Source organism: Penicillium soppii (genome assembly GCF_028829465.1).
Source record: "Penicillium soppii strain IBT 18220 chromosome Unknown utg000005l, whole genome shotgun sequence".
In the NCBI taxonomy this organism is placed as follows: domain Eukaryota; kingdom Fungi; phylum Ascomycota; class Eurotiomycetes; order Eurotiales; family Aspergillaceae; genus Penicillium; species Penicillium soppii.
In genome coordinates, this window is record NW_026643235.1 from 3449615 (window position 1) to 3473324 (window position 23710).

Sequence of the window (23710 nt, forward strand, 5' to 3'; positions counted from 1 at the left end):
ACCCCAAATCAATTTGTTATTGCTAGTGGAATTTGCCAAATTCATTCACAATACATGTCAGCCACAAATTTGAAGAGATTTGAGAGCATCGATCAATCTAAGCTTTGTATACACCAGAAACGGCCAGTGCGTTCTCTGCTTTACTGAAGTTACTGCCTCTACGACACTTAAACTTGCCACAGTTTCGCATATCAATATGAAAGGTCAGAAATATCGGCGTAACATATATCAAACATTGCTAATGTCACCCAGTCGTCATACAGAGAGTTAAATCGGCTTCCGTCAGCGTCGATTCGGAATTGATCTCGTCCATTGGCAAAGGATTACTTGTGTTTGCCGGTGTTGGTAAAGACGATAATGAAAAGGAGGCGGAGACTCTTGTCAACAAAGTACTAAAGGCGAAGTTCTGGCCTGATGAGAACGGAGTACAAGTAAGACAAGCGCCTCATGTGCGTGGCAGCAACGATTAACCCTTGTCGCAGTGGAAAAAGAACGTGAAGGAGATTGAGGGAGAAATCCTATGTGGTATGATATCAAATCTCATTCCATCTATGTGGTTGAACAATGCTGATTGCAGAAATTTGTCTAGTTTCTCAATTCACCCTCTACGGAAAGATGAACAAAGGCAATAAACCAAGCTTTCACGAAGCAGCCAGCCCCGAGACAGCGCGCAAGGTATATGACCATTTCTTTACAAAGATGAGCGATGGCTATGAACCGGATCGGGTCAAGAATGGTGTCTTCCAAGCAATGATGGAAGTTGAACTAAAAAATGATGGGCCGGTGGGTGTAGACTACTGCAGCGAAGACGCGGCGGTACATTTTGCCTTCCTGTTCCCATTCCTCGCCGCACATGAATCTTTACTGACTGATTGAATCACAGGTTACCATTGAAATCAGCACCAATCTTCCCAAAAAGGAACCCAAGGAGAACAACGCGGACAGAAACCCAAATGAACATGAATTGAAAGGATCATATGAATTCCAAATACCGGCGGAGTTACTGCAATGAACAAAAAGAAAAGCGAACAAGACAAAAGGAGACAAAAGGAAGACAAAAGGAAGACAAAATAAATATAGAATAATGTTTTGTACATAATAGACAGCAGATACCCCCAAAAGCAATGCTAATTGGACCTATGTATAGAATTGTCACAACTGTAGGTCGGGGCGGCTATGGAAGCTTCCTGAACCACTTCGCGCTGGTTCTTCCCCCACAACGCGCCGTACTTCTTCTTTCTCTTCCTCTCTCTCTCTCTTTATCTTCAAATCTTTCGTATCTCTTTTCTTCTCCACATTTAGCTTTTCTGTCTTTTCTGACTCCGCAGCCATGGCGACAACTCGTAAGTCCAATGCGGGGTCCACCGATCTGCCCGCGGGTTGCAGGAATTGCATTGACGTCGAAGACATTCCGAGTCGCTAATCATTGTTAGGCTCCCGTGTATTCTTTGACATCAAAATCGGCGAAAACAATGCTGGTCGGGTCGCATTCGAATTGGTAAGTCTCTTAATTTTCATGGCTTGGTCCTAGCTTCTAACATTTGGCCGTAACAGTTCAATGATGGTATGACCTGGTTTTCTCGATTTTTGACCACGACTGACATGAACACCAGTTGTTCCCAAGACTGCCGACAACTTCCGGGCTCTGTGTACTGGAGAGAAGGGCATTGGCACCCAGGGCAAGGAATTGACTTACAAAGGCATGCTTAGCATACCCCGCTCCCATAACCTTGACCATCACTAACCGTGCTGGTCCGCTTCAGGTTCAATCTTCCACCGCGTGATCAAGCAGTTCATGATCCAGGGTGGTGACTTCACTGCGTTCAACGGTACTGGCGGCGAGTCCATTTACGGTGAAAAGTTCCCCGACGAGAACTTCGACCTCAAGCATGATCGCCCCTTCCTGCTCTCCATGGCCAACTCCGGCCCCGGCACCAATGGCAGCCAGTTCTTCGTTACCACCGTTCCTACTCCTCACCTCGACGGCAAGCACGTGGTTTTCGGTGAAGTGATCAACGGAAAGAACATCATTCGCAACATCGAGAACATGAAGACTTCCAACGACAAGCCTGTCGAAGATGTGACCGTGGTGGATTGCGGCGAGCTCTTCGGCGACGACTACGAGAACGCTACCAAGCGCATCCCGGATGCGACAGGCGACCCATATGAGGAGTACACTGAGGACCACCAGGGCGAGGAACTCACCGCTCCTCTTTGCTTCAAGATCGCTTCCGAGCTGAAGGGCTACGGTAACGCTGCTTTCAAGAGCGGCGATCTTAACCTCGGTCTCGATAAGTACCAGAAGGGTCTCCGGTACCTTAACGAACACTCTGAGCCCGGCGAGAACGATCCTAAGGGGCTCGGCGAGCAGATGAAGGCTCTCCGCTTTACCTTGCACTCCAACTCCTCTTTGCTTGCCAACAAGCTTCAGAAATACCTCCAGGCTCAGAACTGGGCCACATATGCGCTTCAGGTTGCTGACGCTGCCAAGGCCAAGGATGCAGACAAGGCCAAAGCACACTACCGCCGTGCCCTTGCCCACGAAGGTCTGAAGGAGGAGGATGCTGCGCTGAAGGATCTGGTGGAGGCTAAGAAGCTCGCCCCTGGTGATGCTGGTATTGAAAACGAGATTGAGAAGATCAAGAAGATCGTCAAGCAGCGTGAGGCCAAGGACAAGTTGGCTGCTCAGAAGTTCTTCTCTTGAACTTCTCAACAATGATTTGTTCTTTTCTTCTGTTCCTCATGATTTCACGACGTGGTTTCCCTGTCACCAAAGACCTATGATGTATCATATAACATCAAATCACATTGCTTTGCTTTGCTCTCCCGTTATTTAGCTTGTTATGAATTAGTATATTCTACATGTAGTGTGCTATGAAGTTACCTAACATAGAAAGACTCGAAATTTTATAATGCAAGGTCTATGGAGGCTGGAAAAAAGTCTTCCTGGACACAATTTTGGAAGTATCCATAAAAATGTGTATGAATTGTCCCTAGAGTTTAGAAACGGCATTTCAGGGTGGAGCCATACATGATATATAGAACCAGATATCACATTGAACCTTGGAAGTGTTAAACCGGATAGTATATAATGAACCTACAGCTGCAATAGCTACGATAGGTGGGCTCCATCATCAGCCCGTTCCATCAGATGGATATAACCGGGTCGTCGAACTGCGGCCACCGCCTTCGCGGTGTCCGGGTTCCCTGGCCTAATTACAACCCGGGCCTAATTACAAATTTTTCATTTCCACATTCTTCAACAATTCACTACACCTCCAATTCTTTATATTATGGATTCAGATTCAGAAGATCGCATTACCAATGCCTTATTAGCATACCATGCTAGTAGCAAAAAAAACGTTTCAGCCATCGCTAAGCAATTCAACATTTCGCACGGCGTCTTAAGAGGCCGCATTAACGGTCGCCAGCCTCGAAACAAGCGCACCGCGCCCAATAAAGCACTACACACAGAGCAAGAAAAGGCCTTAGTTCTATGGATCGATACCTTAGATCAGGCCTATTCTCCACCATCTACAGCCCAGATTCAGTGTGCTGCACTACAAATTATTAGACGTCACGACCCCGCCCGCACGCTCGGAAAAAACTGGGCTTACGATTTTATTGCTCGTCTACCACCACGCTTTGAGTATCTTACCCAAAAACCAATAGAGAAAGCACGGTTTCAGGCCGCAGATCCTGGCTATGTTGTCACTTGGTACGATCGTCTAAATATTACGCTTAAAAACTACAACATTAGCCCGAGAAACCTATACAATTTCGACGAAACCGGGTTTCGAATTGGCGAAGGGAAGGCTCAAAAGGTTGTTTCAGCCCGGGGCAATTCATATAATAGTACCGGTGGTCAAGCCGAATCGCTTACCGGTATTGAATGTGTCTCAGCTACGGGTTGGGTTATGCCGCCATGGTTTTTAGTGAAGGGACAATTCCATATGGAAAGTTGGTTTATCGACACCAATTTACCAGACAACTACACAATTTGTCCAACCCCAAATGGCTGGACTGATGAAATCATTAGTTTTGCATGGCTCCAGGTGTTCGATGAATTTACATCATTGCGTATCAAAAAGGGGGAATATCGTCTTCTTTTAATGGATAATCATAGTTCACATTTGACCTATGATTTCATTGAATTTTGTTGGACCAAACGCATTATTCCTTACTGCTTTATTCCACATACAACACATGGTTGCCAACCTCTCGATGATACACCTTTCTCGGTCTTAAAGCATTACTATAAACAATACAACAACGAGACTGCCTTTTGGGGTGGTGATGCGAAACACAAAGCCAATTTCTTCGCGGGTATTCATGATGTGCGCACACGATCATTAACCGAGCGGACAATTCGACACGGGTTCCGAGAAACTGGAATTTGGCCTGTCAATTCAGACAAAGGCCTTGAAAAATTGAAGTTGGTAGATAATGATCTCCCTGAAATGCCCGGGTTTATAGTTCATGATATTGCCGGAACTACACCCCCACCACTATCAAGTTCACTACCAAATTCACCACCTACAACTGTCCAAAAGCTACGAAAAGCCAGCAATAAGGTTGTGAAGCATATACAGAATGATGCTACAATTTCCCCGAAGGTGCGGGATAGTCTTGCTCGCATTTTAGCAGGTGGACTCGCTCTTGCCGAAGTTGGTGCTCAATTTGCGGAGGACAATGTTCGCATTTTACGACGAAAAAAACAGTCTAATACTGCTAAAACAAAGCGCAGACTTCCTTAACTAGGCCCCCGCCTAGTTAAGGACTGTAAAAAACACATATCTGACCGCGCCGACCGAGAAAGGCTGCAGATGTTCAACCGATCTAAGAAATCATGGCGGGATGCAGCTATTTTAAAAGCAATTGAGGACGGCGACATTGAAAATTCAGGAGAAATTGAGGATGGTACTAGTGCAGAAAAGGCCCAGGATTGGATAGATGATCTTTATTGTGTTGATACAGAAGGCGATGCTATTTAAATTCAATGAATTCATGGTTGGAAATGAAAAATTTGTAATTAGGCCCGGGTTGTAATTAGGCCAGGGAACCCGGACACCGCGAAGGCGGTGGCCGCAGTTCGACGACCCGATTACTAGGTTGCGGCTAACTGGATATATATGCTATAATACCGTTTCATAAAGGAAATCTTTAATACAACCTGGCTCCGGTCTTTTCAGACAGCATGTATTGTTTTGTAGGATGGGATGAAGATGTACTACCTCATAGTTGCTGATTTTGTACTAGTTTGCCTGGAGAACTTCCAAGGTTTACAAATGTTATTCCAGGATCTACTTAGACTGAATCCGACTCCCTTTTCTACACCCCACCTGCAATTTGAACAACACCACTATGGCGACTCCCAAACCCAACTTGGAATTAGCAATCCTAATCATCGGCGCTGGTACATGGGGATGCTCAACAGCCCTTCACTTAGCCCGCCGGGGATACACCAATGTCAAGGTGCTAGATCCATATCCAGTCCCGTCGCCTATTGCTGCGGGGAATGATATCAATAAGATCATGGAGCACAAGGAATTGAAACGTAAGAATTGATATCCTTACGTAATGATCGTTTGCTATGTGAAGGTGAAAAAAGCTAACCCAGATCAGCATCAAATCACGATGCTCAAAGCATCGCTTTTGCTACATGCACTAGAGCCGCATTGAAAGGCTGGACCACCGATGCAATTTTCCAGCCCTACTTCCATGAAACTGGCTTCGTAGTCGCAGGACATACTCCTGAGCTTATAGAACATATCAAAACGGACGAAATTGACCACTACGAAGGCGATTTTGAAGCTTTGGAAACATCCGAGGATTTCCGTCAAACAATGCCACCGGGTGTCTTGACCGGTGATTTTCCAGGCTGGAAAGGCTGGATCAGCCGATCCGGGGCTGGATGGATTCACGCTCGCAAGGCCATGGTTTCTGCTTACAAAGAAGCGCAGCGCCTCGGTGTGGTCTTTGTGACAGGTTCGTCGCAGGGAAATGTTGAAAGCTTGGTGTATAGAGATGGCGACGTTGTTGGTGCTCGGACCGAAGACGGCCTAACTCATTATGCCCATCATACCATTCTCGCTGCAGGTGCTGGCAGTGATCGCTTGCTGGATTTTAAAAAGCAGTTGCGTCCAACTGCCTGGACGTTGAGCCATATCCAGTTGACTCCCGAGGAGGCCCAAATGTATCGAAATCTCCCCGTTTTGTTCAATATCGCGAAAGGCTTCTTTATGGAGCCGGACGAGGAGAAGAACGAGCTTAAGATCTGCGATGAGCATCCGGGATACTGCAATTTCATTGCAGATCCTGCTCATCAGTGCGAGAAGAGAAGTGTTCCATTTGCCAAGAAACAAATTCCCCTCGAGGCCGAAAAACGAGCCCGAGATTTCTTGCGCGACACTATGCCGCATCTCGCTGATCGACCTTTCTCGTTTGCTCGTATCTGCTGGGATGCAGATACGGTGGATCGCGCGTTCCTAATTGACCGACACCCCGAACATGCTTCTCTAGTTGTTGCCGTTGGGGGATCAGGTAACGGGGCTATGCAAATGCCTGCGATCGGCGCGTTTATCGCAGATACACTGGAGGGAAGGTTACAGAAAGAGCTGAAGGAGGTCGTCAGATGGCGACCTGAGATTGCAGTCGACCGAGACTGGTGGTCTACGCAGAATCGGTTTGGGGGACCTAACATATTGATGGATTTTCAAGATGTGAAGGATAATGAATGGACTCATATTGCATAGGGAAGGGATGGCATTCATGAAAGAAATTCATATCGTTAAATACTCAGGGCAAACAAACTAACGCCCGGTAGAAATTTTGAGCTTACTTGCTCACAAAAGCACAGGAACCCATCTCTTTCATGACAACGTCAGCCTCGGGCCGAATATCAAAATCGAAAATGTCCATCGGCACCGAAAGAGTCGTACAGGCATTTGGGATATCCACAATGCCTGCAATATGTCCTTGTACCGGCGCACAGCTGAGAAGTAGATAGATCTGATAATCGCTGTATCCATAGCGCCGTAGATACTCAATGACCCGGAGACACGTCTGTCTATAAGCAACAGTGGCATCCAGGAAATGTTGCTTGCCATTCTCATCGACTGAGAACCCTTCGAACGTCAGGTATCGTCCGGGACCAAACTGTGGCTCTACGGGTCCTGCATGGAAGATCGGGGACTTCATGTCCAGCTTCGCCATGCCATTCTTGATGACTGAGAACTTGAGTGTGATCACGCCAGCCATTTCGATCGCCCCACAGAAAGAGATTTCGCCGTCTCCCTGTGAGAAGTGCAGGTCTCCGACGGAGAATTTGGCTCCAGGGACATGAACAGGGAGGTAGACCTTTGATCCCCGTGAAAGGTTCTTGATATCGCAATTACCACCGTGCTCGGGGCGACCCTAATGAATAGATCAATATGGGGCTTGCTGTGGAACGTCATGACTTCTTACTGGAATAGTTCGGGCGCCCTCATTGGCGATCTTGATTTGTACATCCTCCGTAGCAGTTCCGCCATGAGAATTCTTAGGATTCGGCGGCTGAGCGACAATTCGATCAGCAACGGTATTAGTGGCGATGAGCTCACCCTCACGACGGTTCCATTCAGCCAGAACCTCCGCGGATGGAGCACACCCGAGAATGCCAGGATGGATCAGTCCAGCAAAGCGAACATGTGGGATGTGTCGGGATGAGCAGAAGATTCCCTCGAAGTCCCAAATTGCCTTGGCTCTTTGGAGTCGATTAGTACGTGTGGGGGATATGGATAGTACCACAGAGCACATACGCTTCGGGATAAAGCTGATCTAGAAAGCCGCCTCCATTTTCCTTGTGGAAAATACCAGTGAATCCCCACGGCTGCTCCTCGAATGGCTGAACATCCTGTATCTCGACGACCAAGACATCGCCGGGCTCTGCAGTCTCAATGTCGAATGGACCGGAGAGATAATGGATCTGGGTTAAATCTACATTTTTGATATCGTCGGCTGAGTCATTGTTCCCAATCTGTCCTCCTGTCCAATCAAGGCACTCGATCTTAACGACTTCATTGTTCGCGATCTTGCCGATGGCCGGGACTGGAAATTGTCAGTATGCGGTCGTACACATTATTATAACATGACATGCCTTCCGGATGCCATCTATTCTATCCAAAAATGAGCAATGAGCGACGACGAAGGGAAGATAGAGACATACATGTAAGCCGGGCTGTTCGCGGGCAGGTTTATTAAGGTCGACCTTTAGAGCAGTGCGAATCCCCTTGAGACCCATATTTATGTTGGTTGGGCTAATTGATTGAGGTAACTGCGGTGGTTGACACGACTAGTATTCAAGATAGTTGGTAAGAATATCAAAGCTAGAACATGGGCGCCCTTGATGTACCTATCTATATCTTGGACCCCCTCACGATAACGCCCTACCCCGCAGACGGGGTCCATTGAGGTGCCGGCATCATTGACAGTTACATAAAGATCTGGCTTATCATCGCTTTATCTCGCATATTGCCGGTGATAAGCTCCAATTTTCCCGATTGCTAAAACATAAACAGCTCATTTGTGTAATGTTACCCCAAAATACATTGGTATGTAAAACTTGCATTCCAGGTACTCCAACGCCCTAAGATGCACCATATTTCTGAAATCTAGACTAGGGCAAAGCGTGATGTAGCTTTTGCCTCACGGATATCAATGCGACGTAGGCTCAACTGAACTTCTTCCCAGGGGAGCCAGAGTCGCGAGCGTGAGGCTCATCGGCATCTACATTGAGCTTGTCGAGGTTATCAAGAGACAATTTTAGGAAGTCATGCTTGTTCTTCCAAGTCACCTGGCTTTCCGCAAAGTTTTCGCTTTCAGCGGGAGTGGGAGGCGGGTCAGTGATCTTAGTGACAAGGTATGCTGTGGATGCTTGCGCAACACCATACATCAGCACACCAATATAGGGAATCCGCAGGACAGCCGTGAAGGCGAAGGCAAAACCAAAGAGAACACCTTCTCTGTCTCGGAACCATCGACGCTTTTGCTCGGGTGTGAATTTCACACGCGAGAAGTACGGTTCAAGCTGAAAGAAATTAGAGATGTCTCATTGATTGGAGAAAAGTAAAACTTACAAGTTCGCGCATCAAACTTCGTGAAGAAAAGTAGGTGTGAAGGAAGGTCACGATGTACGTCTTCGGAAGAACCAGCCCTGCGCCAAAAATGGCAGCGGCGGGAACAGAGCCGACGTGGTTTCGGAAGGTGTAGAAACTTGCCGCAGGCATAACAAATCGACCAACAATCACAACCATGGAAAGGAGGTAGAGTCCAAGCATCATTCCAATCTTTTTTGCGTAGCGATGGAAGAATGCCATGAGTGCTTCGGGAATTGGGCGAGAAACACTAGAACCCCCTTTGTCTGAGTACAGGGTAAGCTGAGGATAGTACATCGCCCGTAAATTATCGGGGTTCTCAGATTTGTGCTTTTGGATGTATGTGGTATCTACCCATTGAATGGATTGCATGAAGCTAGTAATATGGTCAGCGTGAGCCGTAAGTAAAGTCGGAGCAGAGAGAGAATCGAACATTTCATCCAAAGTGGGAGTAACGTATCTCATCAATGTCATAAGCAAAAATGGCACTTGAAGGACCGACTTGGACATAAATTCCAAGCCACTGAGAAGTTTGTCGTCCCAGACGGCGTTTTCCAGATTGACCACCCATGACATTAGCCAGATGGAGAACTTAACGCTGATGATCTTAAATCAATGTTAGAAGGGAACCCAACAAGCAAGAACAGTATGTGAATTACCGGAATCTGAATGATCAACTGGATAACGATGCCGACGGCTATAGCAAGAGCTGCTTGGCGGAAATGATCATACTTGAAGAGTTCCGGGTTGGTCAATGCGCGAACAGCTGTGGAAAGTTTTAGTTAGCAAATGTATAAAAGTCTAGACCCCTCAAGGATTCATTCCAAAGTCAGTTGCAGAGGGTGGCTTGGAGATCCAATATGTACAAGCAGCTCCTTGATCAAAGTCTTGGCAGCTATATACCGTACGTTGTACATTGTACAGACGCTTGACTGGTTTTGTAGGCAGGAATTCAGCCCATTTCAGGAATCCTTGGATGGCTGCAAAGCACCAATGAATGTGCGGGGAGACATACTTCCTACCACTGTGAGCTGGAAGCCGCGGATCACGGCGTTTGGCTCAAAGTTCGACATCGTGGATATCCTCCAGGACCGTATAAGATACGGCTTGTAGATTCCACACTTGCTAAGAAAGAGAGGTGAAGCTGAGGGTCTAGCAACAATGCATTCTTGAAGGTGAAACAGAAATAACTGTGGATGCCTGGCCCATTCAGAGCTGCGTCATGGTCACCTGATTGCTGTAAGGCCTGAGGCCTTAGTGCATGTCCCCGCCCAAACACAGCGGCAGATAAGCCGCCTCCTGCATCGCACAGCCTAGTTGCATTATACTTGTACAAACATGTCACTTTAATATCCATACTCTCCTTTATCACATATTGATCGCATTTATGAACCATGCCCGAGTCTCCAAGTGAGCTGGGTCAGATACAGTCCATCCGTCGCTCTGTCACTCTTCCCACCAAGTTAAATCCGCTCGCGCAACGTCGCTCGAGTGTCCCGAACACGCCAGAGCATGTGATTTTCTATCATCCGTCTGCCAAAATTGTCCATTTTGCCCCGAGAGCTCTCGCCCCTATTCCATCTAGTTCTGCGCCGTCTGACTTCGACTATCCCGTCGACACCATCGAAACACTCCCCTGGCGCTCCGCTACTGAACGAACGGTCGCAACAGCACCACTACGGCTGGAGAAGGTCCAAGGCTCAACGGCCTTCCTCAAATGTGGAAATGTCGTTCATGCGATCTTGAAGAACTCCCAGTGTTGGTGTGTTGACGGGGTTTCAAAGTTTGTTTTGCGCATCCGACCTCTCACATATTATCGCATCGAAATACCACATGAATCAGAAGACGATCGGGGCTTGGTACAAGATTTCAAGATCGCGTTGCCAACCGTACTTCGCTATGAAGTCACGCCATGTCCTTTTAAACGCGCTTTTAGCGTCGAGCTCCCGTCGGACGCGATGGCTCCGCGACGCAAAAAGGCCTGGCAGCCCAAAGATCGACGAGAAAGTATTCCGGTAGTTCTGGAGTCTCCGTTGGAAAGCTCTTCACTCTTTTCAACTAGATCGGAATGTATCGACTCTGCAAGCACCGGTGATGACACTGACGGAAACTTGACCGATGATAGTTGTTTCACGTCGCACAAAACCAACGGCAACATTTTGGAAACAAGCCCTAATAACCGTGAATCAACCTCTGCCGAACTTCCGAGACCCTCCTCATCTCATGGTTTCCCTAGCCGCTTGGTAAGCGAAACACCACAGCCTGTTAGCAGTCTGCTTGCAAAGTTTCAGGCTACACTGGCTCCGGAAGACGATTGCCACTCTGGGCTTGAGCACAGGCCAGAGGATATCACCCGAATGGAATCTGTGCCCCCGGTAGATCTTAAGGCAAAATCTGTCGTAAAGAACGACATGCCTGAGCCGCAATCCGAGGGTGAAACACAAACCCTTCTTGAATTGGAAATCACAGTAAAAGCTGAATCTACAGCTGAATTGGATCCAAAGATTGAGAATAAGCTTGAGCTCGGAGTTGCATCATCAGCCGGGCCCACAAGTGAGGCCGATTTGCAAGTCGAGAGTGCAATTCCAGTCCAGGCTGAAAGAGCGTTGGAAGTTGAAGGCTTAGACGATGCCGAGCCCAGCATTACAATTGAATCCCAGGAAGCCCGTGAAGCGAAGGTTGGCAGTGATGACCATATTCATTTCGCCACCGAACAAAATTTTGAAGTCGATGATGATGCCTCTTTTTCGTCCAGTCCCGAGTCATTCCACTCTGTTGAGCCTCAGTCTCCTGACTCAGTCTCAACCTATCCTACTTCTGTGGGAGGTCATGATTTACCAGAGCCAACAGATATGTTCAACCTTCCGAGCGCAAAAGAATTAATTTCTGGAATGGAATCAACCCCAAACAGCTGGTGCAACAGCCCGCAGCTCCCAATTTCTGACAGTAGCGCTCAAACTGCCGATGTTTCAACCAATATCGTGGTGCCTGCTGATAGATCAGCTAGCCATCTCAGCCCAGATGCTCTGCCCAGGCGATTTCCAGACACGCTTTCGAACGATTCCCTGTCAATGGCTCTTACCAGCCAGGCATGCCAATCCAGTCCGAATACGGATGCATTCCAAGAAATTAAAATGGTTACTCGACCTGCTGTCAAGGCTTCAGCATTAAACACTGATTTCAACCACATGAGCACCGAGTTCCGGCGCCGGGCTAAAGCCACAAGGGAACGTGAAGTCTCTCCCATGCCTCATTCTTCGGCATTGTATCAGCCCTCCCCCAACGACGATGCCAAATCATTCATTTCCAAGGCCATCATGCTAGTTTTAATTCCGCCGGCCTATCTTTTCGTCGTTCTCCTTCACATTGCAGCGCGCGTCGTCATCAATCCCCCCACTACCCAATCGAGTATTCGCTCGACGCCAAAGGCTTCGAACTCCAATCCCAAGCAAATCAGCGAGGGTCCTGCAACCGAGGACGATTTCAGCTTTCCCCTGGAGCCTCAAACCTCCTCAGAGTACGAGGATGCCGAAATCTTCAAGAAGCTTGACCCTTGGGATCTGGACTAAACGTGAACTTTTTCCCCCGTTATTCTCTCGGTTTTCCCTTCTTCTTCTTCTTCTTCTTCTTGTCAATTTTCTTCTCATACACCCTATTTAATCCTTCTCTTACCCTTGGTGTTCTTTTGTTCACATACACCCTCACACACACACACATCATCTTAATGTTTTTTTTCTTGTCATGAATATTTAGCACCGATTTGCACGACTCATGGGTGCCCAGACATACTGGCACGGTTTGTATTTTACGGGATCCCTCTTTTGAATTCTAGCGTGACATGTGTCATTGGAGGGAACAGGGGTCATATCAGAACTGAATAGCTAATTAATGATACAAACATGCTTCATCTCCATCAACACTCTTGTCTTTGTGAGATTCAACACAGTTTTGCGTATGTTGTTGTGCCATTCTCAAACATGACGAAGGTATATATCTTACGAAAAGAACATCCACTTGCAGCTAGATTTGTTAATTTCTTTTCCATGAGACAAGACATATGGACAAGAACAGTGCTTGTGTAGAACAAGTGCAAGGGAATATGTACACTTGACAAAAGCTCACATTGGAAATTGAGAGCACAAATAAAACAGAACCACCCTCGAACGCCAGCTAATGCATAAGGAAACGAAGCCATCAACACATCACATGTTAGGTCCGAGCAACGTGAGCAAAAGTCGATAAAATCATGTGGTAAACAGGTTAGAGAGCACCTCTAAGCCTTTGTCGCCTTAGCAGCTCCGCCCTTGGTCTTCGCTTTGCGGCCTCGGCGATCTCGCTTCTTCAATCCGGTCATTCCTGCCTTGCAGACCTCCGCATAGCGAATATAAAAGGCCTCAAGCTCGTCCGGATTAACGACCGTCGAGAGCTTGATCTTGGTGGACTTGTCCTTTGTAATTTTGCCGTCCTTGCTTGCGGACTTGGGGTTCGGTGCATTGGTGTTTCCATCCGTGGCCCGAATAAGGATAGATGGTTGTGAGTTTGTGGATGTGGCACCGGGAACATCGATCAGAGGCTTTTGGGTGAGAATTACTGAGCCACGGGCTTTTTGAGAGGTCTTGGAGAGTAGATCGGTGAGAGATGAGAAGAACTAAAGGTGGCCGATGTTAGTGATATAGCTTAGGATTCGGTGATCTGGTCGCATGTGCGGAGGCATAGCGGTCAGGAAACACCCGTGGACAGGAATCAATATTTACCTCATCTTGTCCCAAATGGGGCGCCATATTTGAAATCGCTTGTGTAAGGCGCGCGACAATTGACCGACTTGGAAGCTGGAGCAGTGATCAATATGCAATTGACAGCTGGGGACAACTGCTCTCGGTGGGGGAGAAACTCCGCTGTGGGCGCTTGTCCGCCTTTGTTTTGGTGTGGCAGAAAAGTGAAAAAAGTTCCATACCGCCCGGGGTTCCTGATATCGAAGACGAACATCTGAACTCTTTGAGAGCAGAGAATATATTCAAAACAAGCAATATGCCGCGCCCACGGCACAATACAACTGCTTTGCCTCGGAATCTCCGATCTGAGCTCGGAATCCGCGATACGTACGGTGAAAAGAAGCGACGCCTCAACGGACCTGCTTCGCGCAAAGAACGCCGCCAAAATGAACGAACGCAGAAGAAATCACGACATGCAGCCCCGCCGAATAAGAAAGTCTTCCAGAGGCCTCACCATCAGGCTCGGGCTGACAGCAATGAGGGGCTCGGGGACGGCAATGTCGACCTAGACTCGGACGATATGGATGTGGATGAAATGCCTAGCCCTCCACGGAAGAAGTCGAAATCTACAAAGGAGACTGCCGAAAAGCCAAAATCCATTTTGAAAAAGGCACCAGCTCCTCAAGAGTCTGAGTCCGAGTCCGAGCCTGAGTCCGACATAGACCTGAATGAGAGTGAGGACGAGGACGAGGACGAGGAAGAGGAAGATGACGACGAATCAGATGAAGATATCTACGAAGATGAATCTGAAGAATATAAGCCCTCTGAGAATCTGGTCTCAGGATCGGTTAAATCTAAACTGGCGCAAGATGACGCCGAAATCGCCGCGTTGGAGAAGAAGCTTGGCCTCAAAAAGGGAAGCAAACTACCCAAAGCCTTCGAAGATGATGGTCTGGATGACCTGTTGGGTGACCTGGGTGGTGGTGACGATGGCTCAGAAGACGAAAGCCGGAAAAGAAAGCGTGAAGCTGACGACTGGCTTCAAGCCAAGAGACTCAAGGCTAAAACGCGCCAAGCACAAACATCTCAACAAGAGGACAGTGAATTGGATAGCGAGGAGGATGGTGATTTTGACAAAGAGATTTTTGGGAGCGATGATGAGGACGAGGCCGCCGACGGAAGTGACTTCGAAGGGTTCGATGAGGAAGCAAACAAGGGACCAAAGCAAAAGGAAAATCCTTACATTGCCCCTGTTACGAAACCTGAACCCACAGCCCAAAAATATATTCCACCTTCATTAAGAGCGCGCTCTGATCCTGACAGTGAAAATCTCACTCGACTCAAGCGCCAGGCCCAGGGTCAGCTGAACAAACTGTCTGAAGCGAATATGCTCTCAATTGTTGCGGAGTTCGAAAAGCTGTACCGTGACTATCCACGTCAACACGTTACATCTACTCTGATTAACTTGTTAATGGCCCTTATTTGCGAGAGAGCCGCTCTGAACGACACATTTCTCATCTTGCACGCCGGTTTCATCTCAGCATTGTACAAGCTCCTGGGAATGGATTTCGGTGCGGAGATTGTGCAAACAGTAGTCGAAACTTTGGATGCCGAAGGAGACGAACGTGGCAAATTTCAAGGAAAGGAGACTCTGAACCTGGTCTCTCTTCTCTCCCAACTTTACAACTTCCATGTTATTGGTTCGACATTGATGTTTGATTATGTCCGCCTGTTCGTACAGAACATCACAGAAGCGAACACAGAATTGCTTCTTAAGGTCATCCGAAGTAAGTCATATAGGTCACGATACCAAACACACAGAATTGTTCTAACATACGTACAGACTCTGGCCCACAACTTCGAATGGATGACCCGTCAGCGTTGAAGGATATTGTATTACTCATTCAGCCCTCCGTGGCAAAGGTCGGGGAGGACTCCCTCTCCGTTCGAACCAAGTTCATGATCGATTTGATCACAGACTTGAAGAACAACCGCTCCAAGTCTGCGGCCGCAGCTGGAGCGGGTATCACCACTGAACATATTACCAAGATGCGTAAAATCCTTGGTTCTCTGAACAATTCTCGAGTCATTCGTGCATCCGAGCCCATCAACATCTCTCGCGACGATATCCACAACTCTACAAAGAAGGGCAAGTGGTGGTTGGTCGGCGCAAGCTGGAAGGAAGATCCTCTAGTAGCCGCCCAGCGGGAAATGGAAGATGCGCCGACAAACCAAGTCCAAGATGATGAAAGCGACGGCGAACCTGACTTCGGCGAACTGGCCAAGGCCCACCGCATGAACACAGATATCCGTCGGTCGATCTTCGTTGCCATCATGTCTGCCAATGACTTCCAGGATGCGCATGTCAGACTGATGAAGTTGCGCCTGAAGCGTGCCCAGGAATTCGAGATTCCTCGTGTTCTCCTGCACTGTGCTATGGAGGAGCAGGCCCACAACCCATACTACACGCTCATTGCTCGCCGCATTTGCGGTGATATGGGACGACGCATCAAGATGTCGTTCATGTTTGCTCTCTGGAACGTCTTCAAGAAGATGGGCGAGCGAGGAGATATGGATGACGATGAGGACGATAGCTTCGATCCTGATGATCTGGAGAATGGAGTCAGCATGAAGGCTGTGGTTAACCTGGCCAAGATGTACAGCTATCTGATTGCGGACGGCAGCCTGACACTGAGCATTCTGAAGAACCTCAACTTCGCATACCTGCAGCCAAAGACCAAGACATTCGTGGAGGTTCTGATAATCACCATCATCCAACAGTCACAAAAGTCCAAGAAGAAGAAGAAATCTAAAAGTTCCAAGACTGCGGAGCCCGAGAGGAACGAAGAGGCGTTGATGCAAATCTTTTTGCGTGTCAAGGAGACACCCCAGATCGGCAAGGGTCTCATCTACTTTGTGCGAAAGGTCGTCGCAAAGAGTGATATTGTTGCTGACGAGGACCAAAAACTCGTTCGGTGGGGATGCAATGTGGCGGTGGATGCCCTCAAGGCTGTGGCGGACTAGCAATGTTTATCTAGTAATGCATATAGAATATACCCAAGTTGTTATGCTACTCATTGGTTTGAGGTTTCATCAATTCTAACCTCACGAGGTCTCGCATAAATTCGCAATACAGATGATGGACGATCTTAATGTTACATGAACGAAGGCTACCGGGAGCCGAGCCATCAGTGTTGTATTTGAAAGAAAGGGTATCATGATTTATGCTTCGAATATCCATGCATGGTTAGTAGTATACAGCAAAAGGGCAGTCATTAGAGCTTCAATCATTCATGCATTCATGCATTCATGCAAAAATCATATCATGAGTCGGCATGTGTTTTGATCAAATCCCATTCCATAGCCACAAGCCAACGCTCTTTTGTTGTCTCCGTGGATCCATCGATTTCTAACGAAGCGCTGGACAAAGAGGCATTGGGGCTCTGATTTTGTGCGCTGATTTGTTTCCAGTAATCTCCAAGTTCTAAATTCCAGGTAAGCCCTGGGAGAATCCCAATAAGATATCCTTCTTGTAAAGGGAATGCCTGGGCTGTTTCGGCATGGGAGGAACTCGGGTATATGTCGGGCTTTGAACGCGGAGGTCCCATAATCATAATGTTGAGAGTGTCCATAGGTGTTTTCTCTTGCGCCTGTTGTCCAGCAACATGCTCGGCTTGGAGGAAGGCTAATGGGCCACAGCTACGTAGACCGGAGTGACTGACACGGATGACACGCGCAGCCACCATATATTTTCCCAACTCTTCAGATGCGTGTATTGTCTGTGAGCCCACAGGCCGGGCCAGTGAAGGGTTCAAAAATTGCTCACGTTTTGTTCCCATTTCCAAAACCCAGCTGCGCACCTCGGTGGCCATTCCACCGGGCATGTAATTGGATACACCGGCAGAGTTTCGACCACGACGACTGAGTGTGCGCGACGAGGGAGAAAATGGTGCCGGTATATTCTCTGTATCTGGGTTGGGCGAGGGCGAGCGCGGCAAAACAAATACTGGCTTGCGCCTCTCTGGTGGTGATATAGTTTGTGTGTTTGGTTTGAATTTAGGCGCAGACTGAATGCTGGGGGGTTTCATTGTTGATGAAAGCATGAACCGAGGACGACTGCGGAACGGTGTTTTCATCTCGCCTGGTGTCAACACAAGTGGTGCAAATGGACGTGCAATTGGTGCTGGTGTTCTCTGTGTGGCCATTTCCCAGGCTGTGGTATTTTGTCTGTCCAAGTCAGGCGACTCGATGGAATTAGCCAGTGGATTCGCCGTTGGAGGTGGCGATGATGATATTGCATCGGCTTGTGTTAGCTTCGTCGAAGCCGAGGGTGTGCTTCTCTCCGTGCGACGCCGTTTATTCCCATTTCTGCTAGGAGCAAAGAGGGCGTCGAAGTCAGCGTCAAGGACTCCCGGGGTCTCGGTCTCGGTCTCGTCCGGAGGAGTGCTGTCGATAGCATCATCTCGTATTTCATTCATGCCTCTGGCACCGACACCCCTATTTCTTATCACCTCCACATCATCGGAATCATCGATTACGTCGCGTCGATAGCGCGAGCGAGCGGCCACTTGAGATGCAGGTGGGGTATATGCAACCTGACGCGTCGCAGACGGTTCATCATCATCAATCACGTCGTTGTCATCATTTGCGCTCTGTGTTGCGCTTTGGGACAATAGAAATCGAGGTGTGGGGGCGAATTGAGGGCCGGCATTGCGGCGCGTGGATGGGTTGCGGCGGGAGAGACGGAATGGTGATGGTGTCTGTGACCCGAATTATTAGATTAAGAGATCAATCGTACAGAATCGAACTGTACCGCTGGAAAAGGCATTTATCTGAACCGATCAGAAGCCGAGAACATAGCGATGAATGAGATGTTGGATCTGCAAGGTCTTCTCAGGTCGGGGATCGGGCAGAATCGAGCAAATGAGGTTGAGCCTCAACTAACTACGTTGACGGAATCTACTCAGCCAAAACAAAAAGATGACAATGATCAAAATGATAATTAATATACTCCATTTCAAGGATTATTGACATCATCAAAATGAATATCTTAGTCAAATTCCAAGAGTTGGGAATGCGTATCCGTACATCGACATGGTCTATATCATCCCATAAGTATACAATTTTCATCTGGTTCTTTGGAGGAACTGCGTTTGGATTTCAAGCGATTGTTTCAAGTAAATCCCAGCTTTGCATGATTTGGAAAATGAGAAAAGGCTTGATTTCGATATCATTGGCGATTATAGCAGTCAAAGAGTCGAGGGCAATGCTTGGTGCGACCAAACAATGCTCCTTGGGATTCGATGTGCAAGGTCAAGGCTGCCAATGCTTCTAAGTGCTTAAATATATTAAGTAAGAGTACCGACATAAATTATAATTGGTCCAGTCAGAGACCGTTCGACTCTGTATTGTTGACCCAGCTCACTATGCTCGTCCATCACATCCATCCGCTTGGACGAAGTGTTCATCAAGAGCTTATAGATTAAGCTCATCAGTCATGTCTAGGTATAAGTAAAATGTTGCGCAATTGTGTTTCGAATTGTCGAACAATATTGGCCAGAAGACAGATCGGCAGAAGTTGATTGTTATAGACCCATCGTAGCGGGCCGTTCAAAGCGGGCCGAAGCACTGTTTCAGCGGCCGATGGCTGCACCAGTAGATTCTCATTGGAGACTGTCTGGAGCTAACTTAGACCAACTTCACCACCATGCGATGCCAATGGCATACCCCACCTCGCTAGCCCTAGACACTAAACTCATTGAAGGCCGTCAACGGTTAGTCTTCGGACATTTGCCGAAGCTGTCAGCATTTAATAGCATTGTTAAATCCGACTTTGACTCCTAAAATGATTGTCTTCTGTCATTAAGTACAATCTGGCGTTTGGGCCCAATATTTCTGCCACTGCAATCTCCGTTAAAGGTTACGGCGCGAAAACATGGATGAATACGACTACATCATCATCGGTGCAGGCATCAGTGGTCTTGTCTTGGCAAATAGACTCAGTGAAGATGAATCCGTGAACGTCCTGCTCATTGAAGCAGGTGCCAATCGCATGGGCGATCCTCGCATTGACACTCCTGGCCTTTTAGGCACGCTCTATGGCAATCCGGACTTTGACTGGGATTACATGAGTGTTCCTCAGGTACTTTGCAACCCACGGCGTTTGCAATTTATCTATCCTAATTAAGTATAGGTAAATGCGAAGAACCGCCAAATTGGCCAGCCCCGTGGCCGTGTCGTCGGTGGCTGCTCCGCCATGAACTTTGCAGTGGCCGTCTATCCCACCACTTCGAATTTTGACTCTTGGAAAGAGCTAGGTAATGAAGGTTGGGGCGCGAAGGATATGGCCCCTTACCTTCGGAAATTCCACTCCTACTCTCCACCAAGCGAAGCTACCGCAGAACTCCTTGATACGACTCGGTACATGAGTGTTGAAAAGCAGGGCTGTGACGGCCCTGTTCCATTGTCTCTTCCGGATGTGTATGGCCCGTTTAATAAAGCGTGGAACGAGACATTTGCGCAACTAGGCTGGGAAACAGACGCCGACCCCATTGAGGGGCAAAAACTAGGAGCTTTCACTTCTCCATTGACCGTGGATGCAAACACGGGAAAAAGAGGGTATGCGGCGGCATACTATACCCCCGAAGTTGCAGCCCGGCCCAATCTGCGGCTACTCACAGAGACAATGGTTGAGAAGATTGATCTCACTCAAGAGGAGGGAGAGTTGGTCGCAAAAGGCGTCCAAGTCAAGACCCAGGACAGTTCATACCAAATCATCGCAAAGAAAGAGGTGATCCTTTGTGCGGGCAGTTTGAACTCTCCCCAGCTGCTTGAACTTTCTGGCATTGGAGGCGCAGATCTTCTGCACAGCCACGGCATCCCAGTTCTTATTGATAACCCAGCAGTGGGCGAGAACCTGCAAGATCACGCCCTCACCACTATCAACTTCGAGGTTGCTGATGGTCAGATCTCGGGTGATATCTTGCGCGATCCCAACGTTGTGCAAGCGGTCATGAAAATCTACGAGGAGACAAACGGTGGGCCACTGGCAGGCATGCCTATCAGCATGGCCTATCTCCCCTTCGTAGATGGCAATGGCACCGTACCCAGGGAAGAGATTGAAAGGCTTCTGACCACATACCTCGACAACGAGGACATTCCAGCCAACCTACAAGTGCAATATACCCAGCTCCGCAACATGCTCCTCCAGCCTGAAGACGCCTCTGCGCACTTCCTTTTCCTCCCCGCACAGCTCCATATGCATCCAGGCAAGACAACACTCACCGATGTTTTGGCCAAAACACTCCCAGAAAACTATATCTCGATCATGATGTTGCACAACCACCCCTTCTCACGGGGCTCCGTCCATATCTTCTCCGGAAAGAGTGAGGATAAACCAACCTACGACCCCAATTTCCTGTCGCACCCGCTTGATCTAGAGATCATGGCCAGGCAGATGCAGTTCGCAGAACGAATTGTTGAGACAGGGCCATTTTCGACGCTCCTAAAGCCAGGGAAACGCATGCCTGAGCATGCAACAGGTCTCAGTGACCTAAATCACACAAAGGACATTGTGAAAGACAGGCTCTATACTTGCTTCCACCCCGCGGGATCGTGCGCCATGTTGCCGAAGAATATCGGCGGAGTAGTTGACTCTAAGCTAAAGGTTTACGGCACGAGAAATTTGAGGGTGGTAGATGCTAGTATTTTCCCTCTTGAACCGAGTGGAAATATTCAGGCTGCTGTTTATGCAGTTGCAGAACGAGCGGCTGATATGATCAGAGGTGGAAATTAGCTACAATTAACTTTTAGCTCATGGGTTGTTGATACGCTTTTAACCGGAAGTGGCAATATATTCATAAGAATAAGTCATAGCTCCAAGACTACTTTTAGATTATTCTTTTATATTTTGATTTAACTCACACAACCATGTAGCTTTTATGCGAGCTTAGAGCTGCGGGGAGTGGCATCCCTACGCGAGCGATAAATTTAGTTTCAAGCTTCAAATAAGGGGATGAAATGCTTCAGGGGTCATGGTAATCATATTGTTTTGACCGATCATCATATGGCCGTAAATGTACAAAAAGTATGTATCCCAAACTTTAAGAGGAAGAATGGCGCAAAGTATCTATAAAGAAAAGAAACAACGCTTACATTTGTGAGAAGTATTCATCGAAGTTATCCGCCGCAACCTTGGTACAATCGAAGCCGTAGATCTCCCGCTGGACATCGGCATCAGCCCACTTATCAGGGACAGGGCCCTTGCCAGCGCGGAGGGCAGCAAATTGCTTGTCACGCTCTTCCTTGGCAGCACCCTCGCCCAAATGCAGAGCGCGACCAGAAGCGGTAGCCATCTCCACCAAAGCCTCAGCGCGGCTCTTGCGGACCTTCTCGTAGACACGAAGAGCCTTGTTGATAGACTCGGGAGTTGTGTCGGGGAGCTTGGAGAGAACAACGCCTAGAACAGCACCGTCCTCAATAGCCTGGGCAGCACCCTGGGCTAGATGAGGCAGGGTCGGGTGGCATGCATCGCCAACAAGGGCGACGGAATCGTGAACCCAAGTTGGAAGAGGTTCGTGTACACGCAGCTTCCACTCGCAGACCTCGCCTTCGGGGACGTAGTTCAGCATACGCTGGACCATGGGGCAGAAATCGGAGAAAACGCCCATCATCGCGGGCTTCGAGCCTTTCGTGGTGTAGGTGGCGTTGGTGGCGGCTGCGAAGTTGGTGTCGGGCTGGGTGGTGGAGAGGTTGTAGATGGTGTTATTGGAAACGGCATACGCGATAATGTGACGCTTTGCGCCAATCCAGCGAGTGACGCGGTTGCTGTTGATAAGCGCAAGGAGCTCAGGGTCGTCCTTGATCTGATCCTTGTGAATCATGATACGGTAGGCTGCTTGCTGTGTGTCCTTGACGCCAACGTCGACGCCCAGACGCTTCAGCATCTCTACACGGGTCACACTCTTAATGCCATCGGCTGCAAGAAGTACATCACACTCCACCTTGTAAGGCGCAGATCCCTCGGCTCGGGGGTTAGCTGTGAAGGATGGCCGGGGGCCAAAGGAGTCCACGTTGTCGGCATTGATTCCGAAGTGGAATTTAATTGAGGAGTGCTTCTTGCAGCCTTCATACAAGCCGTTGGCAAGGGATGCACGGTGGCCAACCATGTGCTTATATCCGTATGTTGCTTCAATGTAACGCAGATCAACGTACGCATGCTCAGAGTCCGTTGCGCCATCTGAAAACTGCGATTAGACAACCATGAATCATCATATCTTTGAGCGTAACCCACCTCTCACTGATGTATCTTCAATGTTAACGGCCTCGGCTTCAATGCCTTTCCAGACACCAAGTCCATCGAGAACACGAGCCATGTTGGGCGCGAGTTGAATACCAGCACCGACAAAGCCAAGATCGCTGGCATTTTCATAAACATCAATATTCTTAAATCCCTGCTGGGCCAGAGCAAGGGCGGAAGTCAAACCGCCCATACCAGCGCCCAGAATGGCGATTTGCAAATCTTGGGGTGCTTTCGTCATTGTGTCGAAGTTGTGCGGAGTAGATATAGGGGAAGTTCAAAATGTCAAAGAAAAAGAAAATCAAAAGGAGCTCGGCCACAGACCTTTATTATAATCAACCATTGCCCGAGGGATGTTGCCGACCAGATTTGGTGTCGTAAACTGCTGGACCTCTATGGTCACGGCGGAGTAAATCTTTCCCGCTTCTCCCACATTCTCCCCACACGTCGGTCTTAAGCGGCTTGGAGGAGCTCGGCCAGGTTGGAGACTTCATCATTTTCTGCTTGGACTTTATCCGCTCGCAAATAACATCTCGGTAATCAGTAGAGCGGCTGAAATCATCTCA

The 23710-nt window shown here is 48.3% G+C and overlaps 11 protein-coding genes across 11 annotated transcripts; 6 read left to right on the forward strand and 5 right to left on the reverse strand.

Moving 5' to 3' along the window:
- Positions 1-196: 196 nt before the first annotated feature.
- N7529_006756 (D-aminoacyl-tRNA deacylase) lies at positions 197-1012 on the forward strand (the record flags this gene model as incomplete). Its single annotated transcript, XM_057242283.1, has 5 exons — positions 197-203; positions 253-431; positions 483-525; positions 590-816; positions 884-1012. 5 exons carry the CDS (start codon positions 197-199, stop codon positions 1010-1012), a joined length of 585 nt encoding a protein of 194 aa, XP_057097642.1.
- A 318-nt stretch (positions 1013-1330) lies between these two features.
- On the forward strand, positions 1331-2704 carry N7529_006757 (peptidylprolyl isomerase; the record flags this gene model as incomplete). Its single annotated transcript, XM_057242284.1, has 5 exons — positions 1331-1343; positions 1434-1498; positions 1555-1564; positions 1614-1700; positions 1764-2704. 5 exons carry the CDS (start codon positions 1331-1333, stop codon positions 2702-2704), a joined length of 1116 nt encoding a protein of 371 aa, XP_057097643.1.
- A 2660-nt stretch (positions 2705-5364) lies between these two features.
- Positions 5365-6755, forward strand: N7529_006758 (NAD(P)/FAD-dependent oxidoreductase; the record flags this gene model as incomplete). The annotated part of the gene is made up of 2 exons (XM_057242285.1): positions 5365-5557; positions 5626-6755. 2 exons carry the CDS (start codon positions 5365-5367, stop codon positions 6753-6755), a joined length of 1323 nt encoding a protein of 440 aa, XP_057097644.1.
- An 82-nt stretch (positions 6756-6837) lies between these two features.
- On the reverse strand, positions 6838-8281 carry N7529_006759 (acetamidase/formamidase family protein; the record flags this gene model as incomplete). Its single annotated transcript, XM_057242286.1, has 5 exons — positions 6838-7416; positions 7468-7744; positions 7800-8088; positions 8138-8156; positions 8207-8281. The coding sequence occupies 5 exons, from the start codon at positions 8279-8281 to the stop codon at positions 6838-6840; spliced, it is 1239 nt and encodes a 412-aa protein (XP_057097645.1).
- A 429-nt stretch (positions 8282-8710) lies between these two features.
- Positions 8711-10207, reverse strand: usgS (transmembrane protein UsgS; the record flags this gene model as incomplete). Its single annotated transcript, XM_057242287.1, has 4 exons — positions 8711-9067; positions 9117-9740; positions 9794-9900; positions 10150-10207. 4 exons carry the CDS (start codon positions 10205-10207, stop codon positions 8711-8713), a joined length of 1146 nt encoding a protein of 381 aa, XP_057097646.1.
- A 321-nt stretch (positions 10208-10528) lies between these two features.
- N7529_006761 (uncharacterized protein) lies at positions 10529-12703 on the forward strand (the record flags this gene model as incomplete). Its single annotated transcript, XM_057242288.1, has 1 exon — positions 10529-12703. One exon carries the CDS (start codon positions 10529-10531, stop codon positions 12701-12703), a length of 2175 nt encoding a protein of 724 aa, XP_057097647.1.
- Positions 12704-13407: 704 nt separating this feature from the next.
- On the reverse strand, positions 13408-13915 carry N7529_006762 (signal recognition particle 14 kDa protein; the record flags this gene model as incomplete). The annotated part of the gene is made up of 2 exons (XM_057242289.1): positions 13408-13782; positions 13889-13915. 2 exons carry the CDS (start codon positions 13913-13915, stop codon positions 13408-13410), a joined length of 402 nt encoding a protein of 133 aa, XP_057097648.1.
- Positions 13916-14162: 247 nt separating this feature from the next.
- On the forward strand, positions 14163-16870 carry N7529_006763 (MIF4G domain-containing protein; the record flags this gene model as incomplete). The annotated part of the gene is made up of 2 exons (XM_057242290.1): positions 14163-15633; positions 15690-16870. The coding sequence occupies 2 exons, from the start codon at positions 14163-14165 to the stop codon at positions 16868-16870; spliced, it is 2652 nt and encodes an 883-aa protein (XP_057097649.1).
- A 299-nt stretch (positions 16871-17169) lies between these two features.
- On the reverse strand, positions 17170-18674 carry N7529_006764 (uncharacterized protein; the record flags this gene model as incomplete). The annotated part of the gene is made up of 2 exons (XM_057242291.1): positions 17170-18606; positions 18660-18674. The coding sequence occupies 2 exons, from the start codon at positions 18672-18674 to the stop codon at positions 17170-17172; spliced, it is 1452 nt and encodes a 483-aa protein (XP_057097650.1).
- A 1107-nt stretch (positions 18675-19781) lies between these two features.
- N7529_006765 (GMC family oxidoreductase) lies at positions 19782-21641 on the forward strand (the record flags this gene model as incomplete). The annotated part of the gene is made up of 2 exons (XM_057242292.1): positions 19782-19988; positions 20040-21641. The coding sequence occupies 2 exons, from the start codon at positions 19782-19784 to the stop codon at positions 21639-21641; spliced, it is 1809 nt and encodes a 602-aa protein (XP_057097651.1).
- Positions 21642-21996: 355 nt separating this feature from the next.
- On the reverse strand, positions 21997-23385 carry N7529_006766 (putative monooxygenase; the record flags this gene model as incomplete). The annotated part of the gene is made up of 2 exons (XM_057242293.1): positions 21997-23084; positions 23139-23385. 2 exons carry the CDS (start codon positions 23383-23385, stop codon positions 21997-21999), a joined length of 1335 nt encoding a protein of 444 aa, XP_057097652.1.
- Between the last annotated feature and the right edge of the window lie 325 nt (positions 23386-23710).